General features: G+C 40.5%; 1 protein-coding gene across 1 annotated transcript; it reads right to left on the bottom strand.

Annotated features, from left to right (window-relative positions):
• Positions 1–271: 271 nt before the first annotated feature.
• Positions 272–25,582, bottom strand: LOC115186395 (NLR family CARD domain-containing protein 3-like; the record flags this gene model as incomplete). Its single annotated transcript, XM_029746040.1, has 5 exons — positions 272–840; positions 4,250–4,373; positions 9,750–9,923; positions 23,191–24,982; positions 25,363–25,582. Coding segments are annotated over 5 exons (2,826 nt in total), but the record flags the coding sequence as incomplete, so codon positions are not given.

Raw genomic sequence — 25,582 nt, 5'->3', positions numbered from 1 at the left:
AGTGTGTGTGTGTGTGTCCAGTGTGTGTGTCCAGTGTGTGTGTGTGTGTGTCCAGTGTGTGTGTGTCCATTTTGTTTCCAGTGTGTGTGTGTCCAGTGTGTGTGTGTTCAGTGTGTGTGTGTGTGTGTGTCCAGTGTGTGTGTCCATTTTGTTTCCAGTGTGTGTGTGTGTGTCCAGTGTGTGTGTAAGTGTGTCCAGCTTTTGTCCAGTTTGTGTCCCGTGTGTGTGTGTGTGTCCAGTTTGTGTCCAGTGTGCGTGTGTCCAGTTTGTGTCCTGTGTGTGTGTGTGTGTGTGTGTGTGTGTGTGTGTGTGTGTGTCCAGTTATTATTTCAGGGACACTGAGTCACCATCATCCCAAACCTCAAATCCTGGATAGAGGGGCTCAGTGAATGTGGAGGTGAATGTGATCAGGTGGGTCAGTGTGTCAGAGGAGGCTCTATAGAAGGACAGAGTGCCGGCTGGCCAGTCCAGATACACTCCTACTCTGTGGGAGCTGGAGGAGGGGACGTCTATGGTAGTGAGATTATTATTGTGCCTGGCAATGTATCTGTTGTCATCGCAGAACAGACTCCAGGACTGGTCATTGTATCCAAGACAACAGTCATCACCCCTTCCTCTCCTGCTGATTCCTTTATATGTCACTCCTATATCAGCCCCCCCACTCCACTCTACCTCCCAGTAACAGCGCCCAGTCAGACCCTCTCTACACAGCACCTGTCTACTGTCCTCAAATCTCTCTGGGTGATCAGGATACGGCTGCTCCTCTGTCCTACATGTCACCTTTCTGTTCTCCTCAGACAGAGAGAGATGTATGTTTACTGTGTTTAGGTCCAGTGTGAGATCACAGACATCTGATGGATGAAACCAGACACAATATTAGAAATCATCATCATTCACATTAGAATGTTAACTCACTTTTCACTAATTAATTTAATGTAGATGTTTCTAGGTATCAAAAGGAGAAGTTAAGGTCACTTGAGACTTGTTGAATGATCACGTTATACTGTATGGTAATATAATACACACTTATTCACATTAATTACACACACACACACACACACACACACACACACACACACACACACACACACACACACACACACACACACACACACAGTCATAGCAACTCTTTGTAAACGTTGGTGTCCCTGATTTCTGCTTCTGTAGAACTACAGCTGATATTTAATATGACCAAGTCAGTATGATGGTGGTCTTTGACTTAACTTGAATTAAGACTTATTCTTAGTCATATTCTTCACAGCAGTCAACACTCACATTTTCTAAGTCCAGGTTTCATTCTGTTCTCTCCACCATGTTCCACACTGTAGCGGTAAGCAGAAGAACAGACAGTCATTGAGGGATACACCTGAACGAACTCACACACACACACACACACACACACACACACACACACACACACACACACACACACACACACACACACACACACACACACACACACAGTCAGCATATAACTTTGTCCAAGTGGTGGTCAGAATGTTTGTCTTAACCAGCCTGAAAAGTCAAACATGTCTGATATGAACATTGACATAAACCCTCTACATACTTGAGTTTCTCCAGTCTGCAGTGTGGATCCTCCAGTCCAGCAGAGAGCAGTCTGACTCCTGAGTCTCCTGGGTGATTGTAGCTCAGGTCCAGCTCTCTCAGGTGTGAGGGGTTTGACCTCAGAGCTGAGACCAGAGAAGCACAGCCTTCCTCTGTGACTAGACAGCCTGACAGCCTGCAAAGAGTCAAATCATATTAAAATCACACTGCTATTCTTTGGTGGTGAAAATAGTGGCAGTACATTTTTCAACTTTCAACATTTTCAGATATATCAGTGACCTGAAACCTGCCATATCTATTAATAAATGAATGTATCATCATTAAAAATGACAAATGATCAAAGTATTGCTTATAGATAGAAAAATATATAGTACAAATATTTGAGTAGACTGACCAGACCAGTTTAAAATCAGTATCAGTCAAAAGACAGACAGTGAGGAATCAGATTTAGATTGTATTGAGTATACAGTCCACACCATATCTATTTTGACAGTGAAGATAACATTTTAAATGTGGCTCTAAACTCCAACATTTTGGATTTCAGATCAAATGTTTCATATGAGGTGACAGTATATGATGTCACCTTTTATTTGAGGGTATTTTCATACATTTCTGTTTCACCATTTAGACAAATAAAAGCACTTTATGTATCTAGTCCCCCCATTTAAAGAAGTCATATGTTTTCTGACCAATTAAATCATAGTGTATTAAAGCAGTCAAAAGATTAGTATTTGGTTGTAAACTAGTTGGTCACATTTGCAGTTTGTTTTGCCCAATAATAAAATGGTGGATGATGACTGGATAATTTTCTGTCTAAGTGAGTAGATAACATGTTTCTAAACACTACTAAATGAACCCTGATGATAACATGATTAATACAAATCATGAATGAATCATGAATAATAATGAGAGAGAAAGTTAGAGGCTACAACAAAACATGCTAACCTCTCACCATTACCAATAACAGAGGCTACAACAAAACATGCTAACCTCTCACCATTACCAATAACAGAGGCTACAACAAAACATGCTAACCTCTCACCATTACCAATAACAGAGGCTACAACAAAACATGCTAACCTCTCACCATTACCAATAACAGAGGCTACAACAAAACATGCTAACCTCTCACCATTACCAATAACAGAGGCTACAACAAAACATGCTAACCTCTCACCATTACCAATAACAGAGACTACAACAAAACATGCTAATCTCTCACCATTACCAATAACAGAGGCTACAACAAAACATGCTAACCTCTCACCATTACCAATAACAGAGACTACAACAAAACATGCTAACCTCTCACCATTACCAATAACAGAGGCTACAACAAAACATGCTAACCTCTCACCATTACCAATAACAGAGGCTACAACAAAACATGCTAACCTCTCACCATTACCAATAACAGAGGCTACAACAAAACATGCTAACCTCTCACCATTACCAATAACAGAGGCTACAACAAAACATGCTAACCTCTCACCATTACCAATAACAGAGACTACAACAAAACATGCTAATCTCTCACCATTACCAATAACAGAGGCTACAACAAAACATGCTAACCTCTCACCATTACCAATAACAGAGACTACAACAAAACATGCTAACCTCTCACCATTACCAATAACAGAGGCTACAACAAAACATGCTAACCTCTCACCATTACCAATAACAGAGGATACAACAAAACATGCCAACCTCTCACCACTACCAATAACAGAGGCTACAACAAAACATGCTAACCTCTCACCATTACCAATAACAGAGGCTACAACAAAACATGCTAACCTCTCACCATTACCAATAACAGAGACTACAACAAAACATGCTAACCTCTCACCATTACCAATAACAGAGGCTACAACAAAACATGCCAACCTCTCACCACTACCAATAACAGAGGCTACAACAAAACATGCTAACCTCTCACCATTACCAATAACAGAGGCTACAACAAAACATGCTAACCTCTCACCATTACCAATAACAGAGACTACAACAAAACATGCTAACCTCTCACCATTACCAATAACAGAGACTACAACAAAACATGCTAACCTCTCACCATTACCAATAACAGAGACTACAACAGAACATGCTAACCTCTCACCATTACCAATAACAGATGCTACAACAAAACATGCTAACCTCTCACCATTACCAATAACAGAGGATACAACAAAACATGCTAACCTCTCACCATTACCAATAACTGAGGCTACAACAAAACATGTTAACCTCTCACCATTACCAATAACAGAGGATACAACAAAACATGCTAACCTCTCACCATTACCAATAACAGAGGCTACAACAAAACATGCTAACCTCTCACCATTACCAATAACAGAGGCTAAAACAAAACATGCTAACCTCTCACCATTACCAATAACAGAGGATACAACAAAACACGCTAACCTCTCACCATTACCAATAACAGAGGATACAACAAAACATGCTAACCTCTCACCATTACCAATATAACAGAGGCTACAACAAAACATGCTAACCTCTCACCATTACCAATAACAGAGGCTACAACAAAACATGCTAACCTCTCACCACTACCAATAACAGAGACAACAACAAAACACTTGTTGACCAACTACAGGAATACTGACCTCAGAGTCTCCAGTCTGCAGTGGGGATTCCCCAGTCCAGCAGAGAGCAGCTCCACTCCTGAATCCTTCAGGTCATTGTTACTCAGGTCCAGCTCTCTCAGGTGTGAGGGGTTTGACCTGAGAACTGAGGCCAACACTTTACAGGATGTGTCTGTGAGTTTACAGCCAGTGAGTCTGCCAACATAGGAGAAATACAATGACAGACAGGTTGTATTAAAATGATACGCTTAGCTTTCTCTGTTTACGCTGTTACCCGTTTACAAATAATGTGTTGGGTTTGACCTCAGAGCTGAGACCAGAGAAGCACAGCCTTCCTCTGTGACTAGACAGCCTGACAGCCTGCAAAGAGTCAAATCATATTAAAATCACACTGCTATTCTTTGGTGGTGAAAATAGTAGCAGTATATTTCTTCAACATATTCAGATACATCAGTGTCCTGAAACCTTCCATATCTATTCATAAACTAATGTATCACAATATAAATTACAGATTATTAAAGTTTTGCCTGCAGATAGAAACATGTATAGTACAAATATTTGAGTAGACTGACCAGACCAGTTTAAAAGCAGTATCAGTCAAAAGACAGACAGTGAGGTATCAGATTTAGATTGTATTGAGTATACAGTCCACACCATATCTATTTTGACAGTGAAGATAACATTTTAAATATGGCTCTAAACTCCAACATTTTGGATTTCAGATCAAATGTTTCATATGAGGTGACAGTATATAATGTCACCTTTTATTAGAGGATATTTTCATACATATCTGTTTCACCATTTAGAAATGAAAGCACTTTATGTATCTAGTCCCCCTATTTAAAGAAGTCATATGTTTTCTGACCAATTCACTCATAGTGGCTTAAAGTAGTCACAAGTTGAGTATTTGATCCGATATTCCTTGAACGCAGCGACTACATCAAGCTTGTGACTCAAACTCGTTGATTGATTTTGCAGTTTGTTTTGGTTGTGTTTTGGGTTGTGTTTTGCCCAGTATTAAAATGGTGGATGGTGTAATGTCTGCTTCCAGCTCACACTCTCAAACACGTAGATCCCCCCTGAACGCAGCTCACTCTCCAGATCCCAGTCACCTGAATTCTGATCACCTGTTCACACACCTGTATGTCATTATCAAACTCTATTTAGTTCAGTTCTTTGCACCCCCATCATTGTGAAGTGTTGTTTGTTTTGTGACACAAGGCTATTCGGAGTGCTGCATTTCCTGTAATTTACGCCTCCCGTGAATGATAGTTTTTGCCTGCCTCACTAATGATGCCTTTTGCCGTTTCCCTGCCTGTACTGTTGCCTTTTTGGACCCCCTGTGTATGACCTTCTGCCTGCCCCTGGACCCAGCTACCTGCCTCCTCCTGTGGTCCTTTACAATAAACACCTGCTGAGCCCTGCGCTTGAAACCAGCTCTCTGTCTCCCATCGTGTTCATTACAGATGGTGACTGGAGTCATTTTATTTACAAGTGAGTAGATAACATGTTTCTAAACACTATTAAAAGCATCCTGATGATAACATGATTAAGAAAAATCATGAATGAATCATGAATAATAATGAGTGAGAAAGTTACAGAAGCTACAACAAAACATGCTAACCTCTCACCATTACCAATAACAGAGGCTACAACAAAACATGCTAACCTCTCACCATTACCAATAACAGAGACTACAACAAAACATGCTAACCTCTCACCATTACCAATAACAGAGGCTACAACAAAACATGCTAACCTCTCACCATTACCAATAACAGAGGATACAACAAAACATGCTAACCTCTCACCATTACCAATAACAGAGGCTACAACAAAACATGCTAACCTCAGACCATTATCAATAACAGAGGCTACAACAAAACATGCTAACCTCTCACCATTAACAATTTATTTATTTATTTCACCATTATTTAACCAGGTAGGCAGGTTGAGAACAAGTTCTCATTTACAATTGCGACCTGGCCAAGAAAAAGCAAAGCAGTTCGACACATATAACAACACAGAGTTACACATGGAGTTAAACAAATGTAACCCTCTCACCAGGCTTGAATATGACTCTCACAATATTAACATATGTAGAGTATCTCAGCAGCATGGGATGTTAGGTGAGAAGGACATCTCCAATAAGAATTCCTATTGTAAACTATCTAGGGTTATGACAATAGGGTATTAACTTCAGATTAAATGATTATAGGTTTCTGTTATTGAATCAGGATAAACCATCCCATGCATTAAATTGAAACAATTATGTATCAAACAAGGGTATTACACAAACATACAGTCAATAATACAGTAGAAAAATAAGTCTATATACAATGTGAGCAAATGAAGTGAAATAAGGGAGGTAAAGGCAAAAAAAGGCCATGGTGGCAAAGTAAATACAATACAGCAAGTAAAACACTGGAATGGTAGATATGCAGTGGAAGAAAGTGCAAAGTAGAAATAATGGGGTGCAAAGGAGCTAAATAAATAAATACAGTAGGGGAAGAGGTAGTTGGGCTAAATTATAGATGGGCTATATACAGGTGCAGTAATCTGTGAGCTGCTCTGACAGCTGGTGCTTAAAGCTAGTGAGGGAGATAAGTGTTTCCAGTTTTAGAGATTATTGTAGTTCGTTCCAGTCATTGGCAGCAGAGAACTGGAAGAAGAGGCGGTCGAAGAAGGAATTGGCTTTGGGGGTGACCAGGGAGATATACCTGCTGGAGCGCGTGCTACAGGTGGGTGCTACTATGGTGACCAGTGAGCTGAGATAAGGGGGGACTTTACCTAGCAGGGTCTTGTAGATGACCTGGAGCCAGTGGGTTTGGCGACGAGTATGAAGCGAGGGCCAGACAACGAGAGCGTACAGGTCGCAGTTGTGGGTAGTACAGTGGGGGGAAAAAGTATTTGATCCCCTGCTGATTTTGTACGTTTGCCCACTTACAAAGAAATGATCAGTCTATAATTTTAATGGTAGGTTTATTTGAACAGTGAGAGACAGAATAACAGCAAAAAAATCCAGAAAAACGCATGTCAAAAATGTTATACAATTATTTGCATTTTAATGAGGAAAATAAGTATTTGACCCCTCTGCAAAACATGACTTAGTACTTGGTGGCAAAACCCTTGTTGGCAATCAGAGGTCAGACGTTTCTTGTAGTTGGCCACCAGGTTTGCACACATCTCAGGAGAGATTTTGTCCCACTCCTCTTTGCAGATCTTCTCCAAGTCATTAAGGTTGAGGCTGACGTTTGGCAACTCGAACCTTCAGCTCCCTCTACAGATTTTCTATGGGATTAAGGTCTGGAGACTGGCTAGGCCACTCCAGGACCTTAATGTGCTTCTTCTTGAGCCACTCCTTTGTTGCCTTGGCCGTGTGTTTTGGGTCATTGTCATGCTGGAATACCCATCAACAACCCATTTTCAATGCCCTGGCTGAGGGAAGGAGGTTCTCACCCAAGATTTGACGGTACATGGCCCCGTCTATCGTCCCTTTGATGCAGTGAAGTTGTCCTGTCCCCTTAGCAGAAAAACACCCCCAAAGCATAATGTTTCCACCTCCATGTTTGACGGTGGAGATGGTGTTCTTGGGGTCATAGGCAGCATTCCTCCTCCTCCAAACACGGCGAGTTGAGTTGATGTCAAAGAGCTCCATTTTGGTCTCATCTGACCACAACACTTTCACCAGTTGTCCTCTGAGTCATTCAGATGTTCATTGGCAAACTTCAGACGGGCATGTATATGTGCTTAATTGAGCAGGGGCACCTTGCGGGCGCTGCAGGATTTCAGTCCTTCACGGAGTAGTGTGTTACCAATTATTTTCTTGGTGACTATGGTCCCAGCTGCCTTGAGATCATTGACAAGATCCTCCCGTGGAGTTCTGGGCTGATTCCTCACCGTTCTCATGATCATTGCAACTCCACGAGGTGAGATCTTGCATGGAGCCCCAGGCCGAGGGATATTGACAGTTCTTTTGTGTTTCTTCCATTTGCGAATAATCGCACCAAATGTTGTCACCTTCTCACCAAGCTGCTTGGCGATGGTCTTGTAGCCCATTCCAGCCTTGTGTAGGTCTACAATCTTGTCCCTGACATCCTTGGAGAGCTCTTTGGTCTTGGCCATGGTGGAGAGTTTGGAATCTGATTGATTGCTTCTGTGGACAGGTGTCTTTTATACAGGTAACAAGCTGAGATTAGGAGCACTCCCTTTAAGAGTGTGCTCCTAATCCTAGTTCGTTACCTGTATAAAAGACACCTGGGAGCCAGAAATCTTTCTGATTGAGAGGGGGTCAAATACTTATGTCAGAAATGTTATAAATTGATTTGCATTTTAATGAGGGAAATGAGTTTTTCTGGATGTTTTTGTAGTTATTCTGTCTCTCACTGTTCAAATAAACCTACCATTAAAATTATAGACTGATCCTTTCTTTGTCAGTGGGCAAACGTACAAAATCAGCAGGGGATTAAATACTTTTTCCCCCCACTGTATATGGCGCTTTGGTGACAAAACAGATGGCACTGTGATAGACTGCATTCAATTTATTGAGTAGGGTATTGGAGGCTATTTTGTAAATGACATCGTTTGGCAGCATGAGTGAAGGATGCTATGTTGCGAAATAGGAAGCCAATTCTAGATTTCACTTTGGATTGGAGATGCTTATAGTGAGTCTGGAAGGAGAGTTTACAGTCTAACCAGACACCTAGGTATTTGTAGTTGTCCACATATTCTAAGTCAGAACCGTCCAGAGTAGTGATGCTGGACAGGCGGGCAGGTGCAGGCAGCGATCGGTTGAAGAGCATGCATTTAGTTTTACTTGTATTTAAAAGCAGTTGGAGGCCACAGAAGGAGCGTTGTATGGCATTGAAGCTCGTCTGGAGGGTTGTTAACAGTGTCCAAAGAAGGGCCAGAAGTATACAGAATAATACCAATATCAGAGGGGGTCTGATCTTTGTGCCTCTGTAAATTTCTCATTCATCATCATTAACGATTCATTCATGATTATTCATAATCATGGTAGCATCCACATTAATGTACAAGTGTTCAGAAACATCTTCTATTCTTACTGACAATACAAGTGAAGTGACTCCAAAATGACAGGACATTATTCACCATTCAGTTTCTATTAGGAAAAACATAATCCAAAACACAACCAAGACAAACTGCAAATGCATTCAACAAGTTTGTAGAATCACAAGCTTGATGTAATCACTGCAGGCATGGAACATGGGACTAAATACTAAACTTATGGCTACTTTAATACAATATAAGTGAATTTGTCTGAATATGTACAACTTTTTCAAATGGGAGAACTAAATACATAAAGTGCTTTCCTTTCTTAACAGTAACACAGCTATGTATGAAAATACCCTCAAATTAAAGGTGACATTCTGTACTGTCAACTAATATGAAACATTCTATGTCAAATCCAAAATGCTGGAGCATAGCACCACATTTAAAACTGTAAGCTTCACTGTCCAAACACATATGGTGTGGACTATGTGTGTCTGGTAAACACATGTGGATCTGTTGAACAGTTATCACTTGTTGACCAACTACAGGAATACTGACCTCAGAGTCTCCAGTCTGCAGTGGGGTTTCCCCAGTCCAGCAGAGAGCAGCTTCACTCCTGAATCCTTCAGGTCATTGTTACTCAGGTCCAGCTCTCTCAGGTGTGAGGGGTTTGACCTCAGAGCTGAGACCAGAGAATCACAGCCTTCCTCTGTGACTCCACAGCCTGACAGCCTGCAAAGAGTCAAATCATTAAAATCACACTGCTATGCTTTGGTGGTGAAAATAGTGGCAGTATCATTTTTCAACATATTCAGATATCAGTGTCCTGAAACCTGCCATATCTATTCGTAAATTAATGTATCATCATTAAAAATGACAAATGATCAAAGTATTGCCTGCAGATAGAAACATGTAAAGGACAAATATTTGAGTAGACTGACCAGACCAGTTTAAAAAGCAGTATCAGTCAGAAGACAGACAGTGAGGTATCAGATTTAGATTGTATTGAGTATACAGTCCACACCATATCTATTTTGACAGTGAAGCAAACATTTTAAATGTGGCTCTAAACTCCAACATTTCAGATCAAATGTTTCATATGAGGTGACAGTATATAATGTCACCTTTTATTAGAGGATATTTTAATACATACAGTTGAAGTCAGAAGTTTACATACACCTTAGCCAAATGCATTTAAACTCAATTTTTACAATTCCTGACATTTAATCCTAGTAAAAATCCCTGTCTTAGGTCAGTTAGGATCACCACTTTATTTTAAGAATTTGAAATGTCAGAATAATAGTGGAGAGAATGATTTATTTCAGCTTTTATTTCTTTCATCCCATTCCCAGTGGGTCAGAAGTTTACATACACTCAATTAGTATTTGGTAGCATTGCCTTTAAATGGTTTAACTTGGGTTAAATGTTTCGGGTAGCCTTCCACAAGCTTCCCACAATAAGTTGGATGAATTTTGGCCCATTCCTCCTGACAGAGCTGGTGTAACTGAGTCAGGTTTGTAGGGCTCCTTGCTCACACACGCTTTTTCAATTCTGGCCACAAATGTTCTATAGGATTGAGGTCAGGCTTTTGTTATGGCCACTCCAATACCTTGACTTTGTTGTCCTTAATCCATTTTGCCACCACTTTGGAAGTATGCTTGGGGTCATTGTCCATTTGGAAGACCCATTTGTGACCAAGCTTTAACTTCCTGACTGATGTCTTGAGATGTTGCTTCAATATATCCACAATTTTCCTGCCTCATGATTCCATCTATTTTGTGAAGTGCACCAGTCCCTCCTGCAGCAAAGCACCCCCACAACATGATGCTGCCACCGCCGTGCTTCACAGTTGGGATGGTATGACGGCAGTGTGGTCCCATGGTGTTTAGACTTGCGTACTATTGATTGAACAGATGAACGTGTTACCTTCAGGCATTTGGAAATTGCTCCCAAGGATGAAGCAGACTTGTGGAGGTCTACAATTTTTTTTTTCTGAGATTTTGGCTGATTCCTTTTCATTTTCCCATGATGTCAAGCAAAGAGGCACTGAGTTTGAAGGTAGGCCTTGAAATACATCCAAATTATGTCAATTAGTCTATCAGATGCTTCTAAAGCCATGACATCATTTTCTGGAATTTTCCAAGCTGTTTAAAGGCACAGTCAACTTAGTGTATGTAAACTTCTGACCCACTGGAATAGTGATACAGTGAATTATAAGTGAAATAATCTGTCTGTAAACAATTGTTTCAAAAATTACTTGTGTCATGCACAAAGTAGATGTCCTAACCGACTTGCCAAAACTATAGTTTGTTAACAAGACATTTGTGGAGTGGTTGAAAAACACGTTTTAATGACTCCAACCTAAGTGTATGTACACTTCCGACTTCAACTGTATGTGTTTCACAATTAAAAACGACATTCTGATGATGCCATGATTAAGAAAAATCATGAATGAATCATAATGAGTGAGAAAGTTACAGAGGCTACAACAAAACATGCTAACCTCTCACCATTACCAATAACAGAGGCTACAACAAAACATGCTAACCTCTCACCATTACCAATAACAGAGGCTACAACAAAACATGCTAACCTCTCACCATTACCAATAACAGAGACTACAACAAAACATGCTAACCTCTCACCATTACCAATAACAGAGACTACAACAAAACATGCTAACCTCTCATCATTACCAATAACAGAGGATACAACAAAACATGCTAACCTCTCACCATTACCAATAACAGAGACTACAACAACAAAACATGCTAACCTCTCACCATTACCAATTTATTTCACCTTTGTTTTAAAAGAAATACAAAAATAATAATCCCCAATGAGTCGTGCACAACCCGTGTCCAAATTAAGCACTTCACATTGTGGTTACTCACGACTTGGTAGATATTCCCTCAGCGAAGTATGGCAATTCCATGCAGGTTTCCTCACCAAGTCCAAGGCAGCACAGCTCCCCATGCAGACAGTCCTCCTTAGTAACCGATATCCCCATGGCAACACAGCTACCCATGCAGACAGTCCTCCTTAGTAACCGATATCGCCATGGCAACACAGCTACCCATGCAGACAGTACTCCTTAGCCGTAACCGATATCCCCATGGCAACACGAACTCGTTAAGCTTCCCAATCAATTATCTCTCGGTGTCACACGATGCTAGGCTAACCTCTAGGCTGGCTAATACCTCCACGACGAGACGGTAGCTTCAGTCTTTACTAAGTTTTAACTAAATTATAACAACTCTTTTATTAAATAAAACATGTATTTCCCTTCATGTCTTAGTAGCTATGGGTTTTGTTGTAGTTCTGTCGTCTTCTTTTATAATTTTTCTTCACCAACCGTCCTGAGGTAAAACGTCCATCCTTTCACCAACGTCTTTTTCCCTCCCGTTAACCAGGTCAACTCCCATTGGCCACAACTTAACAAGCGACCTTATTGGTCAAAACTTAAACTTCAAAGTAAAACAAACTATTCACTTATACATTAAATAAATATTTCTTCAAAAAGCATAATGCATTAACAACATTACAGCTTAGGAGCAATTCAATCATCTTTTAAATATAATACCAATTAATTATAACAAATAAACTCAATACTTGGTTCAAACAAGGGTATTACACAAACATACAGTAGAAAAATAAGTCTATATACAATGTGAGCAAATGAGGTGAAATAAGGGAGGTAAAGGCAAAAAAAGGCCATGGTGGCAAAGTAAATACAATATAGCAAGTAAAACACTGGAATGGTAGATATGCAGTGGAAGAAAGTGCAAAGTAGAAATAATGGGGTGCAAAGGAGCTAAATAAATAAATACAGTAGGGGAAGAAGTAGTTGGGCTAAATTATAGATGGGCTATGTACAGGTGCAGTAATCTGTGAGCTGCTCTGACAGCTGGTGCTTAAAGCTATTGAGGGAGATAAGTTTTTCCAGTTTTAGAGATTTTTGTATTTGGTTCCAGTCATTGGCAGCAGAGAACTGGAAGAAGAGGCGGCCGAAGGAGGAATTGGCTTTGGGGGTGACCAGAGAGATATACCTGCTGGAGTGCGTGCTACAGGTGGGTGCTGCTATGGTGACCAGCGAGATGAGATAAGGGGGGACTTTACCTAGCAGGGTCTTGTAGATGACCTGGAGCCAGTGGGTTTGGCGACGAGTATGAAGCGAGGGCCAGACAACGAGAGCGTACAGGTTGCAGTGGTGGGTAGTACAGTGGGGGAAAAAAGTATTTGATCCCCTGCTGATTTTGTATGTTTGCCCACTTACAAAGAAATGATCAGTCTATAATTTTAATGGTAGGTTTATTTGAACAGTGAGAGACAGAATAACAGCAAAAAAATCCTGAAAAACGCATGTCAAAAATGTTATACAATTATTTGCATTTTAATGAGGGAAATAAGTATTTGACCCCTCTGCAAAACATGACTTAGTACTTGGTGGCAAAACCCTTGTTGGCAATCATAGAGGTTAGACGTTTCTTGTAGTTGGCCACCAGGTTTGCACACATCTCAGGAGGGATTTTGTCCCACTCCTCTTTGCAGATCTTCTCCAAGTCATTAAGGTTTCAAGGCTGACGTTTGGCAACTCGAACCTTCAGCTCCCTCCACAGATTTTCTATGGGATTAAGGTCTGGAGACTGGCTAGGCCACTCCAGGACCTTAATGTGCTTCTTCTTGAGCCACTCCTTTGTTGCCTTGGCCGTGTGTTTTGGGTCATTGTCATGCTGGAATACCCATCCACAACCCATTTTCAATGCCCTGGCTGAGGGAAGGAGGTTCTCACCCAAGATTTGACGATACATGGCCCCGTCCATCGTCCCTGTGATGCAGTGAAGTTGTCCTGTCCCCTTAGCAGAAAAACACCCCCAAAGCATAATGTTTCCACCTCCATGTTTGACGGTGGGGATGGTGTTCTTGGGGTCATAGGCAGCATTCCTCCTCCTCCAAACACGGCGAGTTGATGCCAAAGAGCTCCATTTTGGTCTCATCTGAACACAACACTTTCACCAGTTGTCCTCTGAGTCATTCAGATGTTCATTGGCAAACTTCAGACGGGCATGTATATGTATTCTTGAGCAGGGGGACCTTGCGGGCGCTGCAGGATTTCAGTCCTTCACGGCGTTGTGTGTTACCAATTGTTTTCTTGGTGACGATGGTCCCAGCTGCCTTAAGATCATTGACAAGATCCTCCCGTGTAGTTCTGGGCTGATTCCTCACCGTTCAAATGATCATTGCAACTCCACGAGGTGAGATCTTGCATGGAGCCCCAGGCCGAGGGATATTGACAGTTCTTTTGTAATTCTTCCATTTGCAAATAATCGCACCAAATGTTGTCACCTTCTCACCAAGCTGCTTGGCGATGGTCGTGTAGCCCATTCCAGCCTTGTGTAGGTCTACAATCTTGTCCCTGACATCCTTGGAGAGCTCTTTGGTCTTGGCCATGGTGGAGAGTTTGGAATCTGATTGATTGATTGCTTCTGTGGACAGGTGTCTTTTTTACAGGTAACAAGTTGCGGTTAGGAGCACTCCCTTTAAGAGTGTGCTCCTAATCTCAGCTCGTTACCTGTATAAAAGACACTTGAGAGCCAGAAATCTTTCTGATTGAGAGGGGGTCAAATACTTATTTCCCTCATTAAAATGCAAATCAATTTATAACATTTATGACATGAGTTTTTCTGGATGTTTTTGTTGTTATTCTGTCTCTCACTGTTCAAATAAACCTACCATTCAAATTATAGACTGATCCTTTCTTTGTCAGTGGGCAAATGTATAAAATCAGCAGGGGATCAAATACTTTTTTCCCCCACTGTATATGGGGCTTTGGTGACAAAACGGATGGCACTGTGATAGACTGCATCCAATTTATTGAGTAGGGTATTGGAGGCTATTTAGTAAATGACATCGCCGAAGTCGAGGATCGGTAGGATAGTCAGTTTTATAAGGGTATGTTTGGCAGCATGAGTGAAGGATGCTTTGTTGCGAAATAGGAAGCCGATTCTAGATTTAACTTTGGATTGGAGATGCTTATAGTGAGTCTGGAAGGAGAGTTTACAGTCTAACCAGACACCTAGGTATTTGTAGTTGTCCACATATTCTAAGTCAGAACCGCCCAGAGTAGTGATGCTGGACGGGTGGGCAGGTGCAGGCAGCGATCGGTTGAAGAGCATGCATTTAGTTTTACTTGTATTTAAGAGCAGTTGGAGGCCACGGAAGGAGAGCTGTATGGCATTGAAGCTCATCTGGAGGTTAGTTAATACAGTGTCCAAAGAAGGGCCAGAAGTATACACAATAATACCAATAACAGAGGGGGTCTGATCTTTGTGCCTCTGTAAATTTCTCATTCATCATCATTAACGATTCATTCATGATTATTCATAATCATGGTAGCATCCACATTAATGTACAAGTGTTCAGAAACATCTTCTATTCTTACTGACAATACAAGTGAAGTGACTCCAAAATGACAGGGCATTATTCACCATTTAGTTTCTATTAGGAAAAACATAATCCAAAACACAACCAAGACAAACTGCAAATGCATTCAACAAGTTTGTAGAATCACAAGCTTGATGTAATCACTGCAGGCATGGAACATGGTACTAAATACTAAACTTATGGCTACTTTAATACAATATAAGTGAATTTGTCTGAATATGTACAACTTTTTCAAATGGGAGAACTAAATACATAAAGTGCTTTCCTTTCTTAACAGTAACACAGCTATGTATGAAAATACCCTCAAATTAAAGGTGACATTCTGTACTGTCACCTAATATGAAACATTCTATCTCAAATCCAAAATGCTGGAGCATAGCACCACATTTAAAACTGTAAGCTTCACTGTCCAAACACATATGGTGTGGACTATGTGTGTCTGGTAAACACATGTGGATCTGGTGAACAGTTATCACTTGTTGACCAACTACAGGAATACTGACCTCAGAGTCTCCAGTTTACAGTGGCGATTCCCCAGTCCAGCAGAGAGCAGCTTCACTCCTGAATCCTTCAGGTCATTGTTACTCAGGTCCAGCTCTCTCAGGTGTGAGGGGTTTGACCTCAGAGCTGAGACCAGAGAATCACAGCCTTCCTCTGTGACTCCACAGCCTGACAACCTGCAAACAGTCAAATCATATTAAAATCACACTGCTATGCTTTGGTGGTGAAAATAGTGGCAGTATCATTTTTCAACATATTCAGATATCAGTGTCCTGAAACCTTCCATATCTATTCGTAAATGAATGTATCATCATTAAAAATGACAAATTATCAAAGTTTTGCCTGCAGATAGAAACATGTAAAGGACAAATATTTGAGTAGACTGACCAGACCAGTTTAAAAGCAGTATCAGTCAGAAGACAGACAGTGAGGTATCAGATTTAGATTGTATTGAGTATACAGTCCACACCATATCTATTTTGACAGTGAAGATAACATTTTAAATGTGGCTCTAAACTCCAACATTTTGGATTTCAGATCAAATGTTTCATATGAGGTGACAGTATATAATGTCACCTTTTATTTGAGGGTATTTTAATACATACAGTTGAAGTCAGAAGTTTACATACACCTTAGCCAAATGCATTTAAACTCAATTTTTTCAATTCCTGACATTTAATCCTAGTAAAAATTCCCTGGTTTAGGTCAGTTAGGATTACCACTTTATTTTAAGAATGTGAAATGTCAGAATAATAGTAGAGAGAATGATTTATTTCAGCTTTTATTTCTTTCATCCCATTCCCAGTGGGTCAGAAGTTTACATACACTCAATTAGTATTTGGTAGCATTGCCTTTAAATGGTTTAAATTGGGTTAAATGTTTCGGGTAGCCTTCCACAAGCTTCCCACAATAAGTTGGATGAATTTTGGCCCATTCCTCCTGACAGAGCTGGTGTAACTGAGTCAGGTTTGTAGGGCTCCTTGCTCACACACGCTTTTTCAATTCTGGCCACAAATGTTCTATAGGATTGAGGTCAGGCTTTTGTTATGGCCACTCCAATACCTTGACTTTGTTGTCCTTAATCCATTTTGCCACCACTTTGGAAGTATGCTTGGGGTCATTGTCCATTTGGAAGACCCATTTGTGACCAAGCCTTAACTTCCTGACTGATGTCATGAGATGTTGCTTCAATATATCCACAATTTTCCTGCCTCATGATTCCATCTATTTTGTGAAGTGCACCAGTCCCTCCTGCAGCAAAGCACCCCCACAACATGATGCTGCCACCGCCGTGCTTCACAGTTGGGATGGTATGACGGCAGTGTGGTCCCATGGTGTTTAGACTTGCGTACTATTGTTTGAACAGATGAATGTGTTACCTTCAGGCATTTGGAAATTGCTCCCAAGGATGAAGCAGACTTGTGGAGGTCTACAATTTTTTTTTCTGAGATTTTGGCTGATTCCTTTTCATTTTCCCATGATGTCAAGCAAAGAGGCACTGAGTTTGAAGGTAGGCCTTGAAATACATCCAAATTATGTCAATTAGTCTATCCTATGCTTCTAAAGCCATGACATCATTTTCTGGAATTTTCCAAGCTGTTTAAAGGCACAGTCAACTTAGTGCATTTAAACTTCTGACCCACTGGAATTGTGATACAGTGAATTATAAGTGAAATAATCTGTCTGTAAACAATTGTTTCAAAAATTACTTGTGTCATGCACAAAGTAGATGTCATAACCGACTTGCCAAAACTATATAGTTTGTTACCAAGAAATTTGTGGAGAGGTTCAAAAACACGTTTTAATGACTCCAACCTAAGTGTCTGTACACTTCCGACTTCAACTGTATGTGTTTCACAATTAAAAACGAAAATCTGATGATGCCATGATTAATAAGAATCATGAATGAATCATAATGAGTGAGAAAGTTACAGAGGCCACAACAAAACATGCTAACCTCTCACCTTTACCAATAACAGAGCCTACAACAAAACATGCTAATCTCTCACCATTACCAATAACAGAGGCTACAAAACATGCTAACCTCTCACCATTACCAATAACAGAGGCTACAACAAAACATGCTAACCTCTCACCATTACCAATAACAGAGGCTACAACAAAACATGCTAACCTCTCACCATTACCAATAACAGAGACTACAACAAAACATGCTAACCTCTCACCATTACCAATAACAGAGGATACAACAAAACATACTAACCTCTCACCATCACCAATAACAGAGACTACAACAAAACATACTAACCTCTCACCATTACCAATAACAGAGGCTACAACAAAACATGCTAACCTCTTACCATTACCAATAACAGAGGCTACAACAAAACATGCTAACCTCTCACCATTACCAATAACAGAGACTACAACAAAACATGCTAACCTCTCACCATTACCAATAAGAGACTACAACAAAACATGCTAACCTCTCACCATTACCAATAACAGAGGATACAACAAAACATGCTAATCTCTCACCATTACCAATAACAGAGGATACAACAAAACATGCTAACCTCTCACCATTACCAATAACAGAGGCTACAACAAAACATGCTAACCTCTCACCATTACCAATAAGAGGCTACAACAAAACATGCTAACCTCTCACCATTACCAATAAGAGACTACAACAAAACATGCTAAACTCTCACCATTACCAATAAGAGACTACAACAAAACATGCTAACCTCTCACCATTACCAATAACAGAGGATACAACAAAACATGCTAACCTCTCACCATTACCAATAACAGAGGATACAACAAAACATGCTAACCTCTCACCATTACCAATAACAAGAGGCTACAACAAAACATGCTAACCTCTCACCATTACCAATAAGAGGATACAACAAAACATGCTAACCTCTCACCATTACCAATAACAGAGGCTACAACAAAACATGCTAACCTCTCACCATTATCAATAACAGAGGCTACAACAAAACATGCTAACCTCTCACCATTACCAATAACAGAGCCTACAACAAAACATGCTAACCTCTCACCATTACCAATAACAGAGGCTACAACAAAACATGCTAACCTCTCACCATTACCAATAACAGAGGATACAACAAAACATACTAACCTCTCACCATCACCAATAACAGAGACTACAACAAAACATGCTAACCTCTCACCATTACCAATAACAGAGGCTACAAGAAAACATGCTAATCTCTCACCATTACCAATAACAGAGACTACAACAAAACATTCTAACCTCTCACCATTACCAATAAGAGACTACAACAAAACATGCTAACCTCTCACCATCACCAATAACAGAGACTACAACAAAACATGCTAACCTCTCACCATTACCAATAACAGAGGCTACAAGAAAACATGCTAATCTCTCACCATTACCAATAACAGAGACTACAACAAAACATGCTAACCTCTCACCATTACCAATAAGAGACTACAACAAAACATGCTAACCTCTCACCATTACCAATAAGAGGCTACAACAAAACATGCTAACCTCTCACCATTACCAATAAGAGACTACAACAAAACATGCTAACCTCTCACCATTACCAATAAGAGGCTACAACAAAACATGCTAACCTCTCACCATTACCAATAAGAGACTACAACAAAACATGCTAACCTCTCACCATTACCAATAACAAGAGGCTACAACAAAACATGCTACCCTCTCACCATTACCAATAACAGAGGCTACAACAAAACATGCTAACCTCTCACCATTACCAATAAGAGGCTACAACAAAACATGCTAACCTCTCACCATTACCAATAAGAGACTACAACAAAACATGCTAACCTCTCACCATTACCAATAACAGAGGCTACAACAAAACATGCTAACCTCTCACCATTACCAATAAGAGGATACATCAAAACATGCTAACCTCTCACCATTACCAATAACAGAGGCTACAACAAAACATGCTAACCTCTCACCATTATCAATAACAGAGGCTACAACAAAACATGCTAACCTCTCACCATTACCAATAACAGAGCCTACAACAAAACATGCTAACCTCTTACCATTACCAATAACAGAGGCTACAACAAAACATGCTAACCTCTCACCATCACCAATAACAGAGACTACAACAAAACATGCTAACCTCTCACCATTACCAATAACAGGGGCTACAACAAAACATGCTAACCTCTCACCATTACCAATAACAGAGGATACAACAAAACATACTAACCTCTCACCATCACCAATAACAGAGACTACAACAAAACATGCTAACCTCTCACCATTACCAATAACAGAGGCTACAAGAAAACATGCTAATCTCTCACCATTACCAATAACAGAGACTACAACAAAACATGCTAACCTCTCACCATTACCAATAAGAGACTACAACAAAACATGCTAACCTCTCACCATTACCAATAAGAGGCTACAACAAAACATGCTAACCTCTCACCATTACCAATAAGAGACTACAACAAAACATGCTAACCTCTCACCATTACCAATAACAGAGGCTACAAGAAAACATGCTAATCTCTCACCATTACCAATAACAGAGACTACAACAAAACATGCTAACCTCTCACCATTACCAATAAGAGACTACAACAAAACATGCTAACCTCTCACCATTACCAATAACAGAGGATACAACAAAACATGCTAACCTCTCACCATTACCAATAACAGAGGATACAACAAAACATGCTAACCTCTCACCATTACCAATAACAAGAGGCTACAACAAAACATGCTACCCTCTCACCATTACCAATAACAGAGGATACAACAAAACATGCTAACCTCTCACCATTACCAATAACAGAGGCTACAACAAAACATGCTAACCTCTCACCATTATCAATAACAGAGGCTACAACAAAACATGCTAACCTCTCACCATTACCAATAACAGAGCCTACAACAAAACATGCTAATCTCTCACCATTACCAATAACAGAGGCTACAACAAAACATGCTAACCTCTCACCATTACCAATAACAGAGGCTACAACAAAACATGCTAACCTCTCACCATTACCAATAACAGAGGCTACAACAAAACATGCTAACCTCTCACCATTACCAATAACAGAGACTACAACAAAACATGCTAACCTCTCACCATTACCAATAACAGAGCCTACAACAAAACATGCTAATCTCTCACCATTACCAATAACAGAGGCTACAACAAAACATGCTAACCTCTCACCATTACCAATAACAGAGGCTACAACAAAACATGCTAACCTCTCACCATTACCAATAACAGAGGCTACAACAAAACATGCTAACCTCTCACCATTACCAATAACAGAGGCTACAACAAAACATGCTAACCTCTCACCATTACCAATAACAGAGGCTACAACAAAACATGCTAACCTCTCACCATTACCAATAACAGAGGATACAACAAAACATGCTAACCTCTCACCATTACCAAAAACAGAGGCTACAACAAAACATGCTAACCTCTCACCATTACCAATAACAGAGGATACAACAAAACATGCTAACCTCTCACCATTACCAATAACAGAGGCTACAACAAAACATGCTAACCTCTCACCATTACCAATAACAGAGGCTACAACAAAACATGCTAACCTCTCACCATTACCAATAACAGAGGCTACAACAAAACATGCTAACCTCTCACCATTACCAATAACAGAGGTGGTTTGATCTTTGTGCCTCCGTTTCTCATTTATCATCATTCACGATTCATTCATGGTTATTCATAATCATGGTAGCATCCACATGAATGTAGAAGTCACTGACAATACAAGTGAAGTGACTCCAAAATGACAGGACATTATTTACTATTCAGTATCTATTAGGAAAAACATCAAACTGCAAATGAATTCAACAAGTTAGTAGAATCACAAGCTTGATGTAATCACTGCAGGTGTCAGGAACCCCGCTTCCTGAGTCTGTTTCTGCCTGACTGTTTTTTGTTTGGTGTCTAAGGGTGTGTTCAGAAACCTGTCTGGTTGCCAGGCGACGAAGTTAGGCGGGAGTCCTAGTGATTACCCGCACCTGCATCTCATCAACCTTCTGCACACCTGGTCCTGATCATCACCTCTTCATAAGCCCTGAGCTGACATCCCTGCTGGATCGTTAGCAACGAACAGTATGTTGTGTCAGCCACATGTTTCCTGAGCTAGTCTTGTTGTTTTGTTCTTGTTACTGGTTACTCACCCCTGTTTACTCTGTCTACAGATGTTAATTCATTCAACTCCCTTGCCTGGCCGTCGGTGGATACAGTGACATCATTGAATCCACCCATCTACTCTCATCAACTCACCTCCGCTCTGTCTCCTGGATCACTCAAAGTACACATCAAGACCACCAATAAATACTCACCTTCATTTTACTCACCTTGTCCTGGTCTGCTTCTGGGTTCTGTCTTAGAGAAACGTGACAGCAGGCATGGAATATGGGACAACATGCTAAACTTATGACTACTTTAATACACTATAAGTAATATGTCCGAATAATTTAGACTTCTTCAAATGGGAGAACTACATGCATAAAGAACTTTCATATCTGATAATACTGACCTCAGAGTCTCCAGTTTACAGTGGGGATCCTCCAGTACAGCAGAGAGCAGCTCCACGCCTGAATCCTTCAGGTCATTGTTACTCAGGTCCAGCTCTCTCAGGTGTGAGGGGTTTGACGTCAGAGCTGAGACCAGAGAAGCACAGCCTTCCTCTGTGACTAGACAGCCTGACAGCCTGCAAGGAGTCAAATCATATTAAAATCACACTGCTATTCTTTGGAGACAAAGAGATCATGACTTCAAACACATTGTTAATTTAGTGTAGAAGGACAATGGCAGATGCATTTGGTTAATTATCCCAAACAACATATAGATTCTTCTTCTGTCTCCTAGAATTGTATGGTCATATTGTTATACTAATGTGAAAATCAATGCATTTATTCAATGTTTTCAATATAATATTATACACATATTATAATACATATTTTTCTTTAACCTGAATATTTCTTCCTGATGATTAGTTCTTATATGTCATTTTATGTACTCACAGAACAGCTCTGGAGGCTTTGACCACTGGCAGCAGCCTCAGAAGACCTTCCTCTGATCTGGAGTATTTCTTCAGGTCAAACACATCCAGCTCCTTTTCTGAAGTCAGCAACACAAAGACCAGAGCTGACCAATGTGCAGGTGACAGGCTGGGTTCTGAGAGACTTCCTGATCTCAGGAAGCTTTGGATCTCCTCCACTAGAGAATGGTCATTCAGTTCATTCAGACAGTGGAACAGATTGATGCTCCTCTCTGGAGAGGGATTCTTCCTGATCTTCTCCTTGATGTACTTGACTGTTTCTTCATGGGTCTTTGAGCTACTTCTTGTCTTTGTCAGTAGACCTCGGAAGTGCTTCTGATTGGACTTCAGTGAGAGACCCAGAAGGAAGCGGAGGAAAAGGTCCAGGTTTCCCGTCTCACTGTGTAAGGCTTTATCCACAGCACTCTTGTAGAAAGAAACTTCAGACTTGTATCTGAACAGCGCAGAAAGGTTCCTGGACGTTGATTGCGGTTCGGCCATTAGATTCTCATTGTTGTTGATGAATGAGAGGAACACATATACAGCAGCCAGAAACTCCTGAATGCTCAGATGAACAAAGCAGTACACCTTGTCCTGGTACAGCGAAAATTCCTCTTTAAAGAGCTGTGTGCACAATCCTGAGTATACCGAGGCTTCATTGACATCAATGCCAGCCTCTTTCAGGTCTTCTTCATAGAAAATCAGATTGCCATTCACAAGCTGTTGAAAAGCCAGTTTTCCCAGTGACAGAATGCTCTCTTTATTCCAGTGTGGACCTGTCTCTTCTTTCCCAAGATACTTTTCATTCTTCTGTTTGGTATAAAACTCCACAAGGTGTGTGTACATCTCAGTCAGAGTCTTGGGCATCTCTTCTCTCTTATGTTTCAGCAGGTTTTCAAGGACTGTTGCAGAAATCCAACAGAAGACTGGAATGTGGCACATGATGTGGAGGCTCCTTGATGTCTTTATGTGTGAGATGATTCTGCTGGCCAGGTCCTCATCACTGAATCTCTTCCTGAAGTACTCCTCCTTCTGTGGGTCATTGAACCCTCGTACCTCTGTCACCTGGTCAACACACCCTGAAGGGATCTTATTGGCTGCTGCAGGTCGGGTAGTTATCCAGAGGAGAGCAGAGGGAAGCAGATTTCCCTTGATGAGATTTGTCAGCAGAACATCCACTGAGGTTGACTCTGTGACGTCACAACAGATCTTGTTATTCTGGAAGTCTAGGGGCAGTCGGCACTCATCCAGACCATCAAATATGAACACAACTTTGTACTTGTTGTAGATGGAGATTCCTGATTGTTTGGTTTCCATTGAGAAGTGATAGAGAAGTTCATTAAAAGTGTGTTTGTCCTCTTTCATCAAATTCAGCTCCCGGAAAGGGAATGAAAATACAAATTGGACATCCTGATTTGCTTTTCCTTCAGCCCAGTCCAGAATGAACTTCTGCACAGAGACTGTTTTTCCAATGCCAGCGACTCCCTTTGTCAGCACAGTTCTGATACGTTTGTCTTGTCCAGTTAAGGGTTTGAAGATGTCGTTACATTTGATTGCAGTCTCTGGTCTTGCTTGTTTCCTGGTTGTTGTCTCAATCTGTCTCAGCTCATGTTCATTATTGACCTCTCCTGTTCCACCCTCTGTGATGTAGAGCTCTGTGTAGATCTTATTGAGAAGTGTTGGGTTTCCTTGTTTAGCGATACCCTCAAATACACATTGAAACTTCTTCTTTAGATTACATTTGAGTTCACGTTGGCAAATCACAGCAAGCTCATCTGAATGAAGAAATAACACAGAGGATATTAATATTACGTCTGTTTTAATGCCTACAGTATTATAGGACTGTTATAACATTTTAAATTATAATCATTTATTCTCTTATCTGACTGTATAAATGTATAAATGTTTTCATAATGCATTACAGACTGGTGTGACTGATTATATTATTATTGGTATTATTGATGGTATTATTAATGTTGTCTCTCTGTCTCTCTAAATTAATCACCACAACACATCCCTGCTGCTACTTGATGAGGTCACTAAGTGTTGTGTTAAGGCTACAATATCTTGAGTTACACAGCTATTTTAGCTGTACTTTAGCTACAGCTTTTAAATGTTTTAAAACAGCATTCAACATGAGGCAGACAGATCTTACAGTTCTCCAGTGTGTCAGCGAGCTCCTTCTGGTTCATTTTCCTCAGGATGTGCAGTGTGATCTTCAGAGCCCCCTCTCTGGCACTGCTCTCCTGCTTCTCATCTTCAGCATCCACCACTTCCTCATCCTGCTTCTGACTCTCAAAGCCTTCTGGGAGTTCAGGACTAAGAATCCTCTTGAACATCTTCAGCTCGTTCTTCACAAATGTCATCATTTTCTC

Source organism: Salmo trutta, unplaced genomic scaffold (genome assembly GCF_901001165.1).
Source record: "Salmo trutta unplaced genomic scaffold, fSalTru1.1, whole genome shotgun sequence".
In the NCBI taxonomy this organism is placed as follows: Eukaryota; Metazoa; Chordata; class Actinopteri; order Salmoniformes; family Salmonidae; genus Salmo; species Salmo trutta.
The sequence above is the reverse complement of the archived record's forward strand: the minus strand, read 5'-3'. Positions and strand labels throughout refer to the sequence as shown.